This window comes from Cavia porcellus, unplaced genomic scaffold, assembly GCF_034190915.1.
Source record: "Cavia porcellus strain 051 isolate PalLab524CR breed Dunkin Hartley unplaced genomic scaffold, mCavPor4.1 scaffold_24, whole genome shotgun sequence".
NCBI classification, from domain to species: Eukaryota; Metazoa; Chordata; class Mammalia; order Rodentia; family Caviidae; genus Cavia; species Cavia porcellus.
The window spans coordinates 36,324,292-36,344,220 of NW_026947507.1; the positions used below are offsets into that span (position 1 = coordinate 36,324,292).

The 19,929-nt window shown below is 52.7% G+C and overlaps 1 protein-coding gene across 1 annotated transcript in view; it reads right to left on the bottom strand.

Annotated features, from left to right (window-relative positions):
- The window catches only part of Loxl2 (lysyl oxidase like 2), an 80,452-nt gene that overhangs the window by 4,976 nt on the left and 55,547 nt on the right, over positions 1-19,929 (bottom strand). Inside the window, exons 6-11 of the mRNA XM_003479664.5 lie at positions 17,840-18,023; positions 15,302-15,453; positions 11,895-12,062; positions 9,087-9,246; positions 5,535-5,790; positions 797-912 (exon numbers count right to left, since the gene is read on the bottom strand). Of these exons, the coding sequence (XP_003479712.1) occupies positions 797-912; positions 5,535-5,790; positions 9,087-9,246; positions 11,895-12,062; positions 15,302-15,453; positions 17,840-18,023 (1,036 nt within the window). The remainder of the gene's footprint in view (positions 1-796; positions 913-5,534; positions 5,791-9,086; positions 9,247-11,894; positions 12,063-15,301; positions 15,454-17,839; positions 18,024-19,929) is intronic.

The window sequence follows — 19,929 nt, forward strand, 5'->3', positions numbered from 1 at the left end:
TTTTAACAGAACCCCCCCTCTGTTCCCTATCCACATGCCTCTCCTTCCTGCCCACCACTCTGGCCTGCTTGTGAAACCCTCAGCTTGGGGACTGACTGCGTGTTTTTTTTGCGGGGGAGGGGGGGCATCTCTGATCTACTTTTTAGCTTAGCATGGGGTCACATCATCTCTCTGCTGGACAGCAGCTTGAGTGTGGGCTCCTGTGTGATGCATCTCTAAGTCCCTCACAATGGCCTGCACACAGGAGGTGCCCCAAGCCTGTCTGCAGTGTGACTTTATGTGCTTCTTCAGTGACAGCACAAGGGTACTGAGGGGCAGCCATAGAGAGGCCTGGTGTGTCACAGCGGCAGTGCAGGACAAGGTGATCACACTGCTGGCGGGCGGGGACCTGTCATTGAGGCAGGGCAGAGAAGCTGGGACTTCCTATGCTCTTGGACCTGGAGGGTCACAGCTTGATGGTGAGGGGCACTGGCGCACCCCAGAAGAAAGGCTTATGGAAGGCAGAGCAAGACGGTGTGGGAGCCAGGCCCAAGGAACTGGACCTTACTGGGGAGGCTGTGTGACCCTCCTGGTGCCCACTGGCAAACTCAGGGAACACCTTTAGAACCAGGTCTCGCCCACCCCAACCCCAACCTGTAGCCCAGGAAGACTAGAGAGTTGGGCAGGCAAAGGCCCAGTCCCAGGAAGACCTAGAGAGCTGGGCACGCAAAGGCCCAATGTAGACAAAGGATGCCCAGGACTACCCAGAGTTGGTGGGAGCCCCTCCGAAGCCCCCAGCCCCTGACCACAATGATACCTCCTTCGCATTCAGTGTCCTCCAAGCAGAAGCTGGCCTTGTGGCCCTCAGCCACCTTGGTGCCATTGAGGCTCAGCAGGTCGTAGTAGGTGAATACTTCCATGCTGTGGTAGTGTCTGTGAGCAAGGAGGGCCCTCGGTCAGGGTCTGCAGCCACTGCAGCCTGCAAGCTGCAGCTGCTCAGCGGGAATCTGACCTCGGGGGACAACTAGGGGTGGCAGGGAGAGGAAGAGGGAAGACCTGGGAAAGGAAGGAGGTGCTTCCCAGAAAACGCCAGGCCCTGGATTGTGCACCGAGTGGCACCAGGTCCGATGGCTGTTTATCGCTGCGCCTTATGTTCACCCCAGGGGTCCTTGGAGCCCTCAGCTGGGCCTCTCGGCTCATTCCTAGATTCTCTACACTAATAAAGAGAATCACATCCTGATGTCCTTTGGACACATTTTAAGGTAGAAATATGGTAGGGAGGGAAAAAGAACGAAAGGGGAGGAGCTGAGTCTGGAGGACAGGCTTGCGCTTCCCAATAGGAGGAGGTGGCCTGGATTTGCCTCGGCCCTGGAGGGCAGTCACAGCCCTGCGCCTCTTGCAGTGAGACATCACAGAGAGGCAGAGGGAGACCAGAGGACTCTGGGAAGGACAGGGCACCCCTGGGACAACTGCAGTGGGGCAGCTAGGGAGGAGGCACTTCCTGGGGTTCAGGAAGGGAGTACTCGGGCTGCAGTTTCCCCGCTGAGTGTTTATGATGTGCCATGTCCTCACTTGGGAGGAATTGAGAACAGATGCGGAATCTTGGTAAGTGATGCCCTTGGTTCAGAATAAACAAGGCAAACGCCACTTTCCCAATAACCCACCGCCCAGGCCCAGAGCCTGAGGCACAAATGAGCTGGCTTCCGCCCTATCCTAACCTGTGTGTCCCCCAACTATTCCAGCACAGGGACATTTAGAAAATGGGGAGCACAGAAAAACGAGGTACCGGGGAGCAGGGACATAGTTCCCGCTTGGTTCAAGCTCCAGCTGAGTGTCTTCTCATGAGGGGGCAATCACAGCACAGCCACCTCTCAGGGCCAAGGACTGGACAGGCCAGAAGCCGTGAATGCCTCCCGCGGGGCTGGAACCGGAGAACCGGTCCCTGTCAGCTTGCCCACCACCAGGCCTGCCCTTAGCAGTGTCAGCAGTACTCTGGTACTTCATACTGTTGGCGATGCTGACTCCCAGGCCCCTCACTTCCGGGGCCTCCTGCAGTGACCTTGGGTCCCCCTGTATGTGGGCAGGGGGAGAGGGAGAGGAGAAGGGGAAGGATGGGTTTTCTGAGAGGAAATTAGAGACTCTTCTCTTCTGCCTGTGTTTGCTTGTACTAAAAATAACATGGAAGTTGCTAAATTGGGCTTCCCCCAGGTCACTCATGTTTTGGGGAAACTGGGGCCAGGCCAGGAGCCCAGGGAGAACTTGCACAAGGAGGATTTTGTGGCAGGTTGAAAGATGACTCTGAAGAGTCTTGTTTGGCTTCCTGAGGCAGCCCGGTGAGACGTGAGGTCTGACTCATGGCCTAAAAAGTGTCTGTTCTTTCCGAGAGTGGCTTATGTGACCGTGCTGCTGGCTGGAAAGACTGAAGAGAGGTAGGGCTGTGTTCCCCGTTGTCTAAACAGAATGCAGACAGAGCACACAGACGGGCTGTTGTAAGGCGGCCTCTGCCACCCGGCTTCCTGTGGGCCTGACTGAAGGCTCCTCCAGCTTCAGGTTTTTCCCTGCAAATGCCGGCAGGGGAGTAGCTGGCTTCTCTGCCTCCCTGGTTTTCTCTGTCCCCTACAGCATCTCTGTTCACCTCTCGGGCACAGGTGGGCATTGCTCCCTCCCTCCCCAGTGCCACATCTCCTTCCCTGCTGGCTCGAGGTGGAGCATGCCCCTGACAAGGTACAGCTGGGCACTGTGGGAAGGTGGAGGGCAAGTCCTGGTCACTAAGGTTGGCATCCTCGGCCCCCGCTGGAGGTTTAGGGAAGGACATGAGCCCCAGGGTGGAGAAAGGGAAAGAAGTCCCGGGACCCTAAGAGGCCTGAGGCTCGGTGGAAGTCCTTGTACCCTGGACAGAAGGAAGGACCACAGCACAGCGTGCACAGCACTGCGTCTGAAGACCTGGCCCTGGCGGAGGGAGGAGGTGCTGCCTGGAAGCCAGTCCCAGAGAGCCGTGAGGGTCAATCTGGTGTCTTCTTTGTTGTCCTAGGTCCTTGGTGGTCCCTATAAAACTCTCAACCAGACACTCAATGTGCTGGGCAATTAGATCTGGGTCCCAAGTCTTCGCCCACATCTGCTCTATGCTCACTGAGCCTCTTGAAGGGACAGTCCTAGGGCACACTGCCACCACTGGGCACTGCTCCTGCCCTCATTTCAGACACCCTGGGGCTGTTCTCCAGTCTCAGGAGCTGTCATAGAGGCCCTAGCCCTTCTGTGGGCTCCACTCTGCCATCCTCCAGTGCCACCCTTTAGCCCCCTGGAAGGAACAAGGCCTACCATATGGTGAGGGCCTGTCGCTGGCCACATCTGTGGACTGTGACCCTCCATGGATCTGCTCAGCACATGGTGAGGCCGGGCAGGCTCCGTGGGAGCTCCCTCCTGCAGCGGTGCCATCCCTTCCTCGGGGTCTGTCATCTCTAAGGAGCGCCCAAGGCAGGAGGACTGCTCTAAGATCACCACCCAAGGGCACAGTGACTGAGGAGAGAACAACTCTTGAGGCCCATTTCTTTATGTCCTGCTGCACCAGCCTTCATCTCCCAGCCTAAGGCTTTCAAACAAGGCTCTGTCCCTCACTGTCGCATCAGTTAAACTGGCAGGGGAATATTCTCTCCATTCGCATTTGAGCTGGGGCTCTCCCACTTGGCTCTGAAGATGGGCTTCACAGTGTGTGACGTCTGCAGAGATGGGATATTAAGTCTTCTCGAAATCAGTTTTCTGACCTGAGGAAGACTCAGCTTTCATCAGCCTCCCAAAGGAACCTAACAGAGATTTAAGACCGCACATCCTGTTCACAGAGCCTTTCAAGGAACTTGGAGAAGTCATGGGGGCTCAGGAGGCTGGAAGGGGTCGTCATCTGCTCCCCAGGACTTTATAATCACAGCTTCTCAGTTATGGACTAGAAGGAGAGGCTGGAGGGCTCATATTTAGTCAGCATGTTCTTCTCTACCCAAACCATTGACCAGAACATCTGTAAGCACAGGAATAAAACTAACCACTGGAAAAGTGGGGGGAGTCACAGTCTCTGGGACTCCAGACCAGGACATTTCTGTGATATCACTGTGACTATTCTTAGTGAATCTGCCTCCCGGGGAGAAAGTATATGGCACTTGGAGACTCCTACCATGTAATCTTTGGGCGGGCCGCCATGGGTGGGGTGGGATACAATTACCCTCCACTTATAGCCCCATAGGCAGTGTCAGCGCAGCTGGCCCTGGCTTCCAGCCCTGTGTTCTCTATAGCAAACCAGCCGCCAAGATGGTCACGACCCTAACCCAACTCCATGCTGGTGAAATTCTTTGGCTCACTGGGACTTCCAACACATCTGGATAATCACACTAAAAGAAAATCAGACCCTTAAATGCTGTCATAGTCTTTTCTTTTGAAACAGGTTGAGCAACTCTGTCCTCAAACATCTGAATGTGACTGTAAGTCATGATATGAAAAAGAAGCTAAAGCAGGATTCTGATGATGATTCAGCAGGGGTCACGGCATATGACAGACAGTAAGTTAGGGAGAAACTTACCATAGGCAGCCAGACAGGCACAGGCCCTCAAGAGTTGGCGCGGGAGATGAGAACACAGAGCAGCTCTGAGGAGGGGAACTGGTCAAAGACCAGACCTCCAGACAAAAGACAGAATGACTATGCCTGCATCCTTCCCCTACAGATGACCAGCAGGGACTGATACTATATTCTAAATAGGTATTGATCACTTTGGGTGGAGGGCCAGGAAGAGCCATGGACCCACCCACTCCAGAAACGACCTGTTTATGCTGGCTACAGGTCTGATCCTCATTTAATCAGTACCACCTAAGTGATTATACTTGTAATCGTACATAGTTTTGTTCCACTTCACACCCACCTCATGATTTCACACTTAACATTACCAAAGTGATTATACTCGTAATCTTATTTGTTCACCATAGTTTTATCCCAACTCATGCCCACCTTGGGATTTCCCACTGGACTAACATTACCCAAGTGACTAAACTTGCAATCTCATTAGTTGATTACAGCTTTTCCCCCCTTAGACCTGCTGCTCACCTCATGGCTTTGCTCTCTCAAATTCCCTTGAAAAGTGGGTCCTTGGCAACCCATGTGGGACTCCTTCTGCCTCTCTTAGAAGCTTTGTTTCCCCAATAAATATATTTTGCTCTTAACCTCCTTTGTTCCTGGAATTCATTCTTCGATTTTAGAGAACATGGACTCCTATCAGATACCTAACAGGTTGGGAGTTGTATTTCCCCTATAGCAAAGCTACTGATTAAAGGTCACTGGCAAGGCTGGGTGCCTGGACAATAAGTTGTCTAATGTCAGAAGTGCTTCAGGCAGAAGGGGGACTCTGGGGAAGGGGAGGTGGCCTGGGGTGACGTGGAGAATGGCTTCTGTGAACTGTCCCCTGGGCCACATGTGGCCTCTCAGCCCTCCCTAGGTGACCCTAGCCATTCCTGACACCCCTGCCAGGCCTCAGGAGGCGTCAGGTCGGGATAGCAGGCGGCGGTGGGCGGGGCCCTACCTGTGACAGTCGTGCCAGATCCACGCGTGGCGGCCGTTCTTGGGCCGGAAGTCAGACTGGCCATTGTTGTGGATCTGGGAGGAAAAGCGTAGCAGGCGGCGGTAGTGGCGGGCCAGCTCCTCGTCACTTTGCACCAGTGCGGCAGAGGCCGAGAGGCAGTTCTCCTCCCGGGCACACAACAGCATGGACATGGGCCGCTCCTCCAGGTAGGTGGTTTGGCGCACCAACTCAGCGTTCAGCACCAGGTCGGGGGCGGCTAGATGGACGGACAGGGTGGTCACGCCACGGGAGACCCCTCCTCGAGGTTCCTTCTGATCCCTAGGCCAGCACAGCCCCTGTCCTGCCTGTCACCATCTTCTGGAACAGACTTGGGGACTCCTCACGATCCCCATCCTTGCTGGCTTTGTTCACAGCCTCTCCCTCGCTGGGGCTCTTTGGACACCTCATCTCTTATCCACACAAAATGCTTATGAGTGGGATCTGGGGAGCGGGTATGCAAGGGCTCGTTATATTATTCTCTCAAGTGGCTTCCAAATGCTCCATAATAAAAAAAGAAAGAAAGAAAACCCCAACAATAATGACGGGAGAGAGAGAACTGCTCCACCCTTGGTTTGATTTTTCTGGGCAGAGTGTACTTTCCAACATGTATAATACTCATATAGATTTACAGTCTGCTAAAACTGTTCCTCTTAAAATACATCTCCACTGCTTGCACAGATATCTCCATTACAACACTCACTTTCATGGCTACATAATATTTATTTCATAACTTCACCTGCCACATCTTAGCTGTGCACACTGTTTGGAATTTTTGGAGCTAAGGACGAAGCTGCGATAAACACCCTACAGTAAGTGTGCATATACAAATTCAGTTTTTTTCCTTAGGAGACATTTGTATCAGTGAAATTGCCAGAAGACAGGGTTGCAAAATATTATAGCTCTGATGCCTGTCGCCAAATTGCCTCCGTAATCAGTTCTTTATGTCCACCACACACAGTTTTCCTGAGCTCCTGAGTTCTTTAAAAAGGGCTTGACTTTTTCACTAAGTGCCTCATACTTAGCGCATGACCATGACCGAGAGAGAGCTGCACCTGTTTAATAAGCTTCTTCCTTTTTTTTGAACCAAGCATTGAACTCACAACCTCATGCTTTGCCAGGCAGGTGCTTATGCCACTGAGCTAAATCCCCAACAATAAGCCTCTTCTTTACACAGGTCAGGTTGCAGACTTCCCTTTCAATGTCTACTTCCCTTGCCAATTTCTATAGCACCACTTTCTAGATGCTTGACTGACAATAGATCCTTCCATCTATTTTCTGCCAAGCTTCATGTAAATAGTTCTGCTGCCTTCACGTTCACAGGGCCTGGAGCTGAGGTTTGGTTGGGTTTTCCTCTCTCTGAGAGCACCGCATTCCCAAGTGAGCACTATGTAACCAGTCTCGTCTGCACAGCAAATCCATCCCCAGGGTGCATGGATGGGAAGTGGGGTGGGGATGATGAGATGCAGATGGGGAGGCTCCCAGCTGCTGACAACTAGCCCCACCAGGATACACAATGCTCGGCTGCCTATCCTGGGTTTTCTGTACTTTGAGCATGTGTAAGTCTCGGTTGTCTGTGCCCTGGTTAGCCTCCTGGCATGGCCCACAGCTCAGGAGTAATGGTGGCCTGTACTCTGCTGGAAACTGGGAATCTGCTCTCTATGCCAGCCACAGGGTGGGGACTTGATGTCCCCAACACCCAGAACAGCTGCCATCAGTGGCATTTGTCACTGACTCTTCTCTTTGAGTATCCCATGGACACTGCGCTAGGGTGCAACAACAGCTTCTGGGGAAGTACGGTGACTGATGGGAGATTCTGCCAAGCAGCTGTTCGGGAGGATTCCTTTTGGGGAAGAGGAACAGAGACTGAAATAATTAACTCTTAAGGCTGAGAATAGTGGGGAGGCTTCGGGTGAGAAAAGCAGCTTGTGCCAGAACCCTGAGACCTGACTGAGGACAAATGGCTGTGTGATGGGGATACTGCAACTGGTGTGTGTGTGTGTGTCCTGGAAGGAAGCTGGACAACGCAAGCTCTGTGCAAAACCTCTTGGTTTCCTGAAGTGCGATGGAGCCTTGAGAGAGATTTGAACAGGAAGAGGGTAGGTACAAGGGGCTCGTTTCACTGTGGGGACCTCCTTGAGGGACCTTTGCATGATACAGCATGGAAGGCAGCTATCTGGACACAGGCAGGGACCGTGGGATAGAAGGAGATGGAGGAAGTCAAGAAAACATTGAACAGTGAAAATCCAGATGGACTGAATACGGGAGGCGGTGAGGAGGACCAGTATCAGGGGACATGTGCAGATCTGAGGCGAGTGTAACTGGCTGGCTGAGAAGAATTACCAAGGTCACCTGAAGAGCTTCCCAGAATACTCTCACATGCGTCTAGCTGCCTTCCAGGAGCTGTGTTCCTGGCCCACGTGGCACTGTCCCCTTAGAGGACAGTAAAACAAACTTACTCTCATCAGGGGGTCCTGAAAACTCATTCCTGCCACCAGGCTGTTGAGGGCATTGATTACCTCTCAGCCCTCAGTTCTTATAAAAAGAAATTTCCTTGTTCTTAGTGTCCAGAAGAGAGGGGTTCCCCACTCATATGTGTTTCCATCTTGAGGGTTCTGTAAATTCTATCATGAGCAGGTTTCTTTCCTTCCTTTGGCTTCTAGGAAACTCACTGTGAAATTAGTGATCTGCCCCCAGTAAGTATAAAGAACTCCATGATACAAAAAATTTTTAAATTAACTTCTCTTTTAACTCTATTTTTTTTGCCAGTACTCACCTTTCCATGTTTTTATATTATGCTATTTTGAATTTTACTTAAGCTTATATTACCTTAATTTCCCTTTGAGAAGGATAAGATACTGAAAATATAAATAAACTGATGAATTTATTTGGATGCTGTCTCCTTGGAGGACTGCTAAGAGTGTGACCTCACTATCTCTCCTTTCTGACAGGATGTGACAGTTGTGACTTTCTCAGTGTTATCACTGGGGGCTCAATTCTGCTTCCCAAGGATTAGGAAGCACTGAGTGAGGCTGACAGGAGATTAGACCAAGTTGGGGTGTCATCTTCCCCTTCATCCTTGGCGACAGTAAAATGACAGTGTTCACAGACCACCTGAACACATCCACTGTCACAACTGATCTCCAGTGTGTTGGAACAACAGGAAATGAGGACCCCAGTGGATGGCTAACTTTCAAGGTCAGCTAACAAGGTCGAGTCTGCTCTTAACTGGTCCAGCCAATTCCTGGGCCCGAGAGATGGCTCAGGGAGGAGGTGACCTTCAGGCTCTAAGGACAACTGCTCACACAGGCATCTAGCTGGTCCTCTCTCAGCATAAGCCTGTCCATCAGAATCCTGGCTGGACTGCCCTGCCAAATGTCCCACCTCCTTTGGCACAGCAGGTGTGTTAGGGGAAACTGTCACCAGGTAGCCAGGTTGCCTCCAGGGTCTGGAAACAAGAAGTGACCCTGGAGCCTGGGGGTGGTAGGGAGGGTGCAGGGGCCCTGGGACTCTCACTTTCTGAGCAGGCGACTCCAGCCCCAAACTGCACTGCACCCTGGGGGCAGAATACGTCCTCGTCGTGGCGGCAGTGTGCCAGGGACAGCTCCGTTCCTGAGCACTTCACCCCACTCATGACCACTTTGTTGCCGTCATTTCCATGCCAATACCAGGTCTCCTGGATGAATGAACAAAAGAAATACCAGCAGGTCACTTCCAATGGCCACTTTTTCATCTTCTGTCAACTTATAGCCTCAAAAATCCCCAAGTATGATCCCATTTTTCAGTTGGAGATGGATAAGGTACAGTCACTTCCTCCCTGCCACACAATCAGGTGGTGACAGAATGAGTGACAACCTAGGTCTCCTGCCTGGTGACTGGTTTCTACCACTGTGCACACTGTGACAGCACAGCAGAGCCTGCAGTCAAACAGGTGCTTGGGGTGCAGCGTGGCAGGCCAGGGCAGACATTGCTAATCAATCAGAGCCTGGAAGCCTCAGCACAGTGCTCCAGAAAGACCTTATCAGTTGATCAGAACTTGATCAACTGATTGGAGAGAAGACAATATTTTCATGTCAGTCATTAGTTGATACTTCAAGTCCGACTTCTGAACTTAATTCTAGGAAAAGCCATTAATAGAGCAGTCCTGCACAGAGGCTGAGGAGACCCTAAATTTGTGATGCTGAGAATCATTTGGCCCCTTTGTTCTATGGGGCTTCAAAAAGCTGTTAGGATAAAATCTCTCACTTTCAGAGATGTTTCCAGTAGAGAGAAGTGAGAAACAGAAAGAGAATCTGGTACAGAAGTAGGATGAAAACACGTGACTAAGCCACTGTACCCAGCTATCTGGTCAAACACTGTTGCAGATGTTTCTGTTAAGTAGTTTTTAGGTAAGCTTACTATTTAAAGCAGCTGATTTGAGTAACGCCAATTACCCTCCATAAGGAGGATGGGCCTCATCCAAGTGGTGACAGACCTTCAGAGAAAAAAGAATGAGGTTCTTCCAGGAACAGGGAATTTTGCCTCCACAATGCTTTTGGGCTGGAAGAACATCAACTTCTCTCTGGGTGTGCAGCCTGTCAGCCTGCCCTGCAGAATCTGGATTTGCCAGCTTCCAAAATCACACGAGCCAATTCCTCAAATCTCTCTTTCTCTCTCCAGGTGGATGACAGATAGCAGACAGACAGTCTTCTGTATCCATGGGTTCTGCATACATAGATTCAACCAACTGCAGATTGAAAATAGTTCTTTTTAAAGCTGTCCTTGTCCTAATTATATGCAAATATTTTCCTTGTCACTATTCCCAATGCAATACAATATAACTGTATGCATAGCATTTCCATTGCATTATGTATTACTGGTAACTTAATTATGCATTACTAGTAACCTAGAGATGATTAAAGTATATGGGGGGATTGTACAGGTTACATGCAAATACCATACCATTTTAAATATAGGCCTAGAGATCCTTAGAGTCTGGTGTCCAGGGGGTTCCTGGGAGGAGTCCCCCACAGACACGGGGGACCAGTGTACAATCACACATCCTACTGAATCTGTTTCCTGACAGCACCTGCCCAGGATCATCCTAGTTTTCCGGATGGGGACACTGACTGGGGTCCTGCACAGAGCTTATAGTCAGTGGCAGATTTGGGACTGACATCATACCAGCCCTATTTCATAGCCCGGCTGAGGCCCAGGTGTCTTAGAGATGAAGTGACTGAGAACAAAAGCAGCTGGACGGCGGCTCTGCTTTTCCATTCTCCCTGGAAAATCAGAGCAGGCCTCAGCCTGTCACAAACAGCATCAGCAGAAACATCATGTTGCCCCAGGAAACTGAGCTCCCAGAGTGTGGCGGCCTCCTGGTCAGAGACCTGTTCCTCCTGGATGCTGGGCCGAGGAGTCATAGAGCAGGGGACCTGAAGCAGCCCCTGTACCTCCCTTTGGGGCAATTGGGCCTCTCCCACCTGCCCCAGCCAGGAATATTTTCCTCTTTTCTGAAAACCCCTTTCTTAGGCCCCAAGATGGGCTGCTTGGGACAGAGCTGAGGGCAGGTAACCGTGCAGGATGGGTCTCCAAGCATTGTCCTGCCTACTGCAAGTTTAGCACAGGACCCCAAACACTTGGATCCTTTGGTCCAAGTCTTAGGGAGTTTGTTTGAGGCTTGGAGGTGGCAGCTTTGCACCTGACTGCCATGCAGCCAGCCTGGTGGGAACAGTCAGGAATGGACTCTGTTGTCTGGCCTTGTGCCGCTTTATGAAGGGCTGGGAAGGGGTGAAGACCAAAACTCAGGGGTTTTCTGCTGAGTTGTCCTCTGGGGCACGTGACTAGGGCTCTGGACTCAGCTTGGGGATTTGCTGGTGTGGAGATGGGAGAAGACCTGAGGCATGGCTACCCACTGGGAAACATAGCAGTCAAGGGCTTCTAAGTCAGTGAGCGAAAGCATTAGGGGTACTGGGCCTTGGTTGGGCAGTTACCACTGCCCTGAAGGACTGAGCTGCTTCCCCTTGCAAAAATCCCACCACGGCTTGTGGGGCTCAGCTTCCCCTGGGAGGAATCTCAGTATGCAGACAGCATGCAGAACCCCAGCCTGCAGACACAAGTCCAGCCCCTCTGCTCTGCAGCCTGGAAACAGAGGCCAGAGGAAGCAGGCAAAGCCTGGGCCCCAAGGCTGCGGGGCAGAGCTGTGCCCACAACAAAGTCCCTTGCCTCTGGGTGCAGGGGTGTGGATCTGCACCTTCCTTGTGGGCTTCTAGAATGGGGGTCCTAGGTAACAGCGGGGAAGGTGGGCCAGACACAGGGTGGCAACCCCAAAGCCCAGCTTCTCACCTGGAAAGCATTGCTGGCGAACCCTAGGCCCAGCTGCCGGCAGACCACCATGGCTTCCACGATGCCCCAGTTCTGGCCGCACACAGTGCCCCACACCAGGGACCCGTTCCTCTCTGTCAGCACCTCTACCCGGCCCTCGTAGGGATTTCGGCCCCCACTCAGGCGCACCTGGGGACACGAAGGAAGACAGTGTGACCAGGAGCATAGAGTGGAGCTTCTCCACCAAACTGCATCGGACCCAACTTCCCCAAGTTGATTCCGTTTCTTTTCTTTTCTTTCTTTTTTTTTTGGTGGGGGGACTGGGATCAAACTCATGACCTCAAGCTTGCCAGGCAGGTGCTTATGCCGCTGAGCTAAATCCCCAGCCTCTGGAGTTTCTAATAAGATGTCTTTTTTTTTGAGACAGGGTCTCGCTATGCAGTTCAGGCTGGCCTTGAGCTCACTTTGTAGCCCAGGCTGGTCTTGAACTCGCAACGATCCTCCCACCTAAGCCTCCCAAGAGCTGGGATTACAGGCATGAGCCACGACGCCCAGCTCATAAAATGTCTTTTAACTACCTTGCTACACCACTTCCAGATCACTGTCCATCAGTGCCCTCTTCAAGGATGCTGTGATAGAAGGGGAACAGCTCTGAGCCAGAGCTGGTGGCCAGGCTGAGCTCCTACCAGGAGCGCTTCTGACCATGTGCCCTAGACGAGCCATTGTGAATACTCACTGTCCACTGGGGTCCTGGGGTCTAGGCTGACCCCTGGGACTGAGAGCATTCAGGAAAGCACCTGGTTTTGCCCTTCATGAAAGCCATCTCTGATCACCTCTTGGCAGGTGCTGTCAGCCAGGCCCTAGCCTGCACCTCGCCCCACTCCCATCACCCTGAGCCTCCCGAACTCTGGCTTCATCCTGATTCCATGTCCAGGACAGAGAGACACTACGGGAATGGTGGCCCAAATTGCAGGCCTTGGGATAATCTACAAATCCAAGGCCAGACCTTGGGAGCCAGAACCAGGGCTAGGCTTCCTCTGGGCCTGGTCTCCAGATCCACTCCATGGGGAGCACTGAAGGCCTTTTGCAAGGACGCATGTCACCAGGGTGCAAGGCAGGGCCCCGACCCTCCCAGGAGGCCCAGTCAGTCTCATGTTGAATGGTAGCACACGGGGACGACACAGAGCAGAATGACTTCCCCTAGTCTAAGAGTGTGTGTCAATTCCCTCCTGCTTTATTGATGGTTACATAAACCAGGATAAGCACGATGGAAATCAGTATGGAGATTCCTCACGAAACTACAAATAGAAATTCCATTCAACTCAGCTATTCCCTATTAGAAGAGCTGAAGTTGTATTACAGTGATCTGGGCATCCTCATGTTTATAGCAGCACAGCTCACAACACCTAAACCATGGAAGTGGCCTATGTGTCCATCAACAGATGGACGGATGAAGACAGAGTGGTATTTACATACAAGGAAGCTCCGCTCTGCTATGAAGTAGGATAAATGTGAGCCACTTGCGAAAAATGGATGCATCTTGAATTCACAATGTTAAGTAAAATAAGTCAGACACACAAGCTGGGGACACAAGCTCTCTTACATGAGAAATTCAGGGTGCAAATAAATTAAAAAGCAGAGTAAAAGAAAGATAAGAGGAAACAGGGAGATAGATCTTTTGCAAACGGGAAGGGGACCATGAGAAGAAGGGTGGGAGGAAGGGAAGGAGACGGGATATAGTAAAATGGGCTATGTCGAGGTCCTCGCTCGTTACAATGAATGTAATTATGTACTGCAAACCAATAAGGAAAACATAATAAATTCCCTGCAGACTTTACCCAGCCTTGCTGACTCCATGCCTTTGCTTCAGAGAAGGTGGCTTTCCTTTGTCACTTTGAAGTCAAGCCCAGTGAAGATAGAGAGTTCTCGTGGTGGGCTTGTGAGGAGGTGGCTGTCACTGGGTTGTCACTGGGAGGTGTCTGGGGCCCTCTTGATTGGTCTACTGCTGCCCAGGTGGCTGGCTGCTAAGCTGGTTGGTGGTGTGTGGTGTCTTTCTCTAGCGTTCTAAAAGCCTCAGGGCAATGGCACGCTGACTCTGGGTCAAGGGAAGCATGGCTACCAATGGCACAGCCCAGGGCCCTGAGATGCTGTCATGTCCCCCAAGGCTGCCCGGCCCTGCAGCAGCATCCATGATAGGGAGCACTGGAGAGAATGTGGGCGGTTTACACATGAGAGGGGGGCTCTTCCTTTTCTTTAGAAGCCTGGAACACATGGCAGCAGCTGACCATGAGGCTGACTTGGCCCAGAAAACAGCTTCCTCATCCCAGGGCTGCACCCAGGTGCCACCCTGGAGCCAGTCAGGAGTTTAAGGTTGGCACCTTGCCCACCATCACCCCAGAAGGCCAGGAAGGTCAAGCTGTGCCCAATGTGGTGACACACACACCTGCAATTCCAGCACCCTAGAAGGCTGAGGCAGGAGGGTTAAGTTTGAGCTCAGCCTGGACGATGCACAACCCTGGACCAAATTCAAGGCATAGTCAAGAGCATTACATAGAATATTCTGGACATTTTCTCAGGGCTGAATGAAACTCATGCATGGCAAGAAAGGAATTCATCTTGTTCATCATCTTGCAGGCAAGGTTATCTAGGGCAGGAGATTTAGTGCAGGAGCTAGAGGCCCTGTTTTAAGAAGGGAGGAGGAAGTACTTGGGGAGGTTGAGGCAGGAAGATTGCAAATTTGAGTCCAGCCTGGGCAACTTAGGGACTTAGCAAGACCCTGTCTCAAAATAAAAAAAAATTAAAAGGGGCTTCGGATGTAGCTCAGCCAAAGCCCTGGGTCCCAATTTAAACAAAAAAGATCTGTCTCCCTGTTTCCTCTCGTCTTTCTTTTACTTTGCTTTTTAATTTATTTGCACCCTGAATTTCTCATGTAAGAGAGCGTTTGTCCCCAGCTTGTGTGTCTGACTTATTTTACTTAACATTATGGATTCAAGGTACACTCATTTTTCTGCAAGTGGCTCACATTTATCCTACTTCGTAGCAGGTAGAGCTTCCTTGTATCTACATCTGTCTGGGTGGCGCCTCTGAATCCCTGGAAAAGGCCCATCTCACAGATGTCACAGGTGTGGGAGGCCTTGAGTCCCTACAGAAAGGACTGAGATGCCATCACACTGTGTTCAGTCTCTGGGCAGGGTGTGTCCCACAGTGGCTGCCAGGCATCTGCTGCTAAGGAGGGACAGCTTACACATGTCCAGCTGCACGCTTACAAATGCCAGATGATGATGACATGAATAGTGACAGGGTGGAGCCCGCGCCCCACATCTCAGAGCAACCTCACATACCCAGGAGAACCCCTGAGACTGAAGCCACCTGGTCAGTGCTTCCTGGGGCCTCAGGGACTCTGACCCACTGGTCGACCAGGCCCTCACCTTTTTCTGGAAGCCCATGTGGGGGATGTTGCAGCGCACGCCCGCATCCTCTTCGTGGTTACAGCCCTGGGATTCAGTGTTGAGCTTGCACTCAATGATGGACTTCTCGGTCCCCGTGCACCGGACCTCATTGAGGTGGATAGGTCCGATCCCTGGCGAGGGAAAAGAAATGCATGCTGGGAGAGCTGCTGAGGGAAACTCTCCGAAATGTCAAGACACTCTCGGACCTGCAAACCTGCCTCTCCCATCCTCCAGACGCCCAGCCGCCCCTGTGGAGTCAGCTCAGTGACCAGGGCTCTCGTTCCTGGAGACAGCACTGCTAACTGTGTTGGGATCCACCCCTGCCAGAGTGGATAAAGCCTAGTCTGGCATGTCGGAGCTCCGGCTAAGTGCTTGCTCCTTGGTCCTACTGATTCCACCTGAGCGCAGCCAAGCATTAGCCCACTCATTCTTCCTTCCGTGTACATCCTTGGGACACAATGTGCCAGGCCCCTCCCTCACACACTGCTCAGTCTTGAAGGGGGAGGATGCACCAGTAGATAGTCGCAGTGGGAAGTCCTGAAGCACACTCAGGGCAGTAGCTGGTGAGCCAACATCAGTGCCAGTGAGCTGCAGCCAGACAGAGCTTAGGCACCATCCACCCAGCCACTTGGCTCCACAGTAACCAAGCCAAGGCTGGGAGGTTGCTTGAGGTCACTAATGAAGTAGGTGCTGGGCCATGATGAGGACACACATTGCTTAACTCTGCTGCTGCCCCATCCCTACTCTGGGTGTGGGTGTGGCTGCTCGGTCTGCTACTGCAAGCCAGGCTGGAGGAACTGATCCTGTCGGCCCTGTGACACTGAATGTGGTACTTCTGCTCTGGGAAGACTGGGGCTGCCTACCCAGTGTGGCAAGAGGTGACGAGCCATCCAGTGGCCCTTTTAAGCCAGCATCAGGGCTGTCCAAGTGGTCCAAAGCTTCTTTTTCCTAGGGTTCTTTAGGCCTGCAGGGAAATAACTAGGCCACAAGGCACCCACCATGATAAACAGATTGATTCACATCACTAAGTGCTGGTTTATTCCTTTGAATGAGTGGACCTGGTCTTGTAGCATTTGGGGGAGCACAAACCCATTGGCAAGTCAACCAGTGAAGTGGGTTTTGCAGGAGGAGGAGGATGATTCTGTGTCATGTGACAAAAGGGAGCCTGTGAGGTGGCACAATGTGTTGCTAACATCTGCCCCTAACCCAGTTTTCAGTGGACCCCCAGGATGTGGTAGAGAGCAGAGGCTGAGATGGCACCCAGATGTTAAGGGGACTGACAAAGGAGAACCAGATGTGGTTCTCGATCTTTTTTTGGCACTGGAAAAGCCTGAGCCAGAGACTCCTACCTGATGGGCTGCAGGAGCTGAGGTTTTCTGGCAACGCTGTCTACAATCCCAGGACAGTCACCCCAGTTCACCAAGCCTCCCTCCTGTCTCACGGGACCACTGAAGAGATGCTGCGTTGCAGACTGGGGCATGGCACTCTGGGGAAAGGACTGAGAAAACGGGCAGATGGACTGCACTGCTGCCAGTGCGGCAGGCCAAGGCCAGGACTCTGGAGTCTCAGCCGAGCAAAGCACAGCAGTGTCAGGCAGGCTCCAGGCGAGTGGGACCGTTATGTTCGCCAGCTTGTCAGCTACGACCTCACTACATTCCTTTCCCATGGGCTGACGGTTCCGCACTTGACATCATGGGGCATCTTCTCCCCACAGCCCCCCTTGCCCACAGCCTGGGCCCCTTCCTCCCTGCTGTTGCTGCAGGACAGGTTCTGGGAAATGACACTGACTCTCCTGGCTCAGGCGAGCTCTCTAGGGGACAGCTGGGCACTCACGGGTGGCAGTGGGTCTTTGTAAAGGTTCCCTCTGAAGAACCAGGGCTGGCAATGATGGGCAGTCTTGGGTTCACTGAAGACAGAAGCAGTCGATTTCGTGTCACCTCAAGGTGAGAGCAGTGCTGTCCCTAGAGCGATCCCTCTACTTTTGTTCTTTGCTCACATGGAAGAGTTGGTTCAGGACACTTAATAAAAACCAGTCTCTTTCTCATTAGAGGGGGTTTGCTATTCCTTCTCTCTGCTGTCAGGGTGACCAGGATGAAAAAGAAAGGTGACACCTGGTTCTTTTGTGCCAGTGTGGCCTATAGCCGGATGGCTTCTGAGGTCCTCTCCGGGATGACGGGCCTCACAATCTCAGCTTCATTGGTCGGGAAGCCAAGAGCACAGGGTCAGGAGTCGGGAGAGCCAGGTAGGAGCATTCACCGCCTGCTAGTTTGTTCTTGGACTCTGCTCATTTTACTCCCTTCTCTGGGCCTCAACTTCCAAATCTATAAAATGAGGACTCGGCATCCTCTTGGCTCCTTCCATCCCTGATTATCTGGGGGAAGCCGGGATTCCCTAAAGGAGTGGCAAGCTGCCACAGGGAGGAGGAAGCACAAGAGCCACACGAGGTCACAGCCACCAGCCACAGAGGCCACACTGGTCAGGAAGAGAGACCTCCCCAGCAGCAGCCCTGCCCCTTACCTTGCCCCAGCCGAGAGCCGGCGACGGCCTCCTTGGCAGTTCCGAAGCCCAGCTCTCTGCAGACCACGCTGGCCGACACCAGGTCCCAATTGTCGTCACACACTGTCCCCCATTCTCCATTCTTGAGCACCTCCACGCGGCCCTCCCCGACCTGGGCTCCGCCTCTGAGCCGCACCAGGGGTTGCTGGAGAGACACACAGTCCTGCTAAATGCAGATGCCCACGTGTGTTCTGTTTGTATGTTCTATGCCTGTGTGCGCATGTGTGCATGTGTATGTGTAAATGCTCACCGGCATGCACAGGTACACGTAAGCACATGTGCTGAGAGGCTGAGGAGCCTGAGCTGCTGCAGATGACTGCACAGCTGTTCCGGATCAGGGTAGGACAAGGACTACCCTGGCCTATGCTATCCTCAGCCCCTGACCCCTCAGTCTACCACAGATGACCCGGATGCAGCAGGCTTGGGTAGAGGTGGAGCATTTCAAGCATCCATGTCCACCAGCCACCTTGAGGGGGGTCCAGGCATCACGAAAAGCTGTCTCCCCATCTACTGAGCACCCTTCTCTCCTCTGTGACAGCACTGCAGGGATGGCCTGGGAGGGTGCGATGCTGAAATAGCACCCAGATTCATAGAACCCCGGCCTACTCTCACGCTGGCACAAAAGACAGAGAGAGAGGGGCAGGAGGGATGTAGAACACTCCACTCCATGGCTTCAGGAACGTTTACTCTCCCTTTATAAAACAAAACAGTGAGTAAAACTGCTGGCTCCAGCCCATTTTCTGCAGAACCATGACCTCCTGCTTCCCTCCCCTCTCTTCCCAAGAAGTTCAGCGGGACTCGGGGGCCCTTCCCGGAGAGCACGTGACCCTAAGCCCAGCTCCAGAAGGCAAAGTGTCGAATAACCTCCTCCAGCCCAGCAGTGGCCAGGCAGAGAGTCAGCTGGCTCCGGAGGGAAACCAAGGAAAGTGTGACGTAAGCCTCCTGCGGTCCTTTCATTGGTTTGAGGTGAACTTGATCTCTTTGCTGTAAACCACACGGCAGAGGAATTCCAAAACAGTAGGCTCTGCTCCTTTGGCTGACACACGAGGAGAACTTAGAGGCCCAGCTTAGGGCCGAGGGGAAGATGTGGGCATCAGACCATGTGTCGCGCAAATGAGGGCAGGGGCGGCATGGGGCTGCTGCTCAGAGGGCTGGAAAACAGCGCTGTGTCTGGGCTGCAGGCACAGCTGACAGTGTGGTCACATCCGTGCACTTCTGAGGCCTCAGGGGCCACCAAGGAGGTAGGGCCACTGCCTCCTAGCCTTGCCAGGAAGCTACACAGACCAGCCCCCACATGCAGCCACGGGCTGTGCTTCCATGTAAGGCGTTGGTCCCAAACCCCCCCAGCCTGGGAGAGGCACCCTGTGTGGTTTATCGCTCTTGCCTTAATTTCTTTCCCCTTGAAAAGAGCTGTTCCACCCTTTCCAAGAGCAGGCCTGTAGCTGCCGACTGGGGGGATGGATGGGACAGGAAGCAGAAAGGGTGCGAGGGAACAGGGGAAGAGGAGGTGCTTTCCCACCCATGACCTGCCCCCAGCAGCACAAACTCCCCCCAGGCCCTGCTCCCACTTACTGCCGGCTGGCCCACAGCTAACCTGGAACTCACCAGGCCCAGAGGTGAGGGTGGGGTATGAGGTGTGGCTACTGGGGACAACAAACTACCCAGTTTATCTGGCCTATTGAGTCACCAATCCTCTCCTCCTATCCCTTTCTTCCTATGTCCCTTACCCACTCTGACACACAACCCCCACCCCCTTATCAGCTGTTCCCAGAACAGACAAATCACAGACCATTTGGTAGATTTATGAATGAAGAACAGGGAGAAAATAAGCAAGAGGCCCTTTGGGATGCTGGAGGAAGACAGTAGAGGTCCCTTCTGTCCTACAGAAGAAGGGTCAGTCTGTGGGTTGGGTAACTCACTTATTCCGCGAAATCTGTCAGCAGAGATGGAGGTGGCAATTTGTATGGGAAGATGCGTGTTCACATCTTGGATCTCTCCTCCCCACCTCTCCTAGGTCTGTCTCTGCCTCTCTCACTCTCACACGCCCCAAT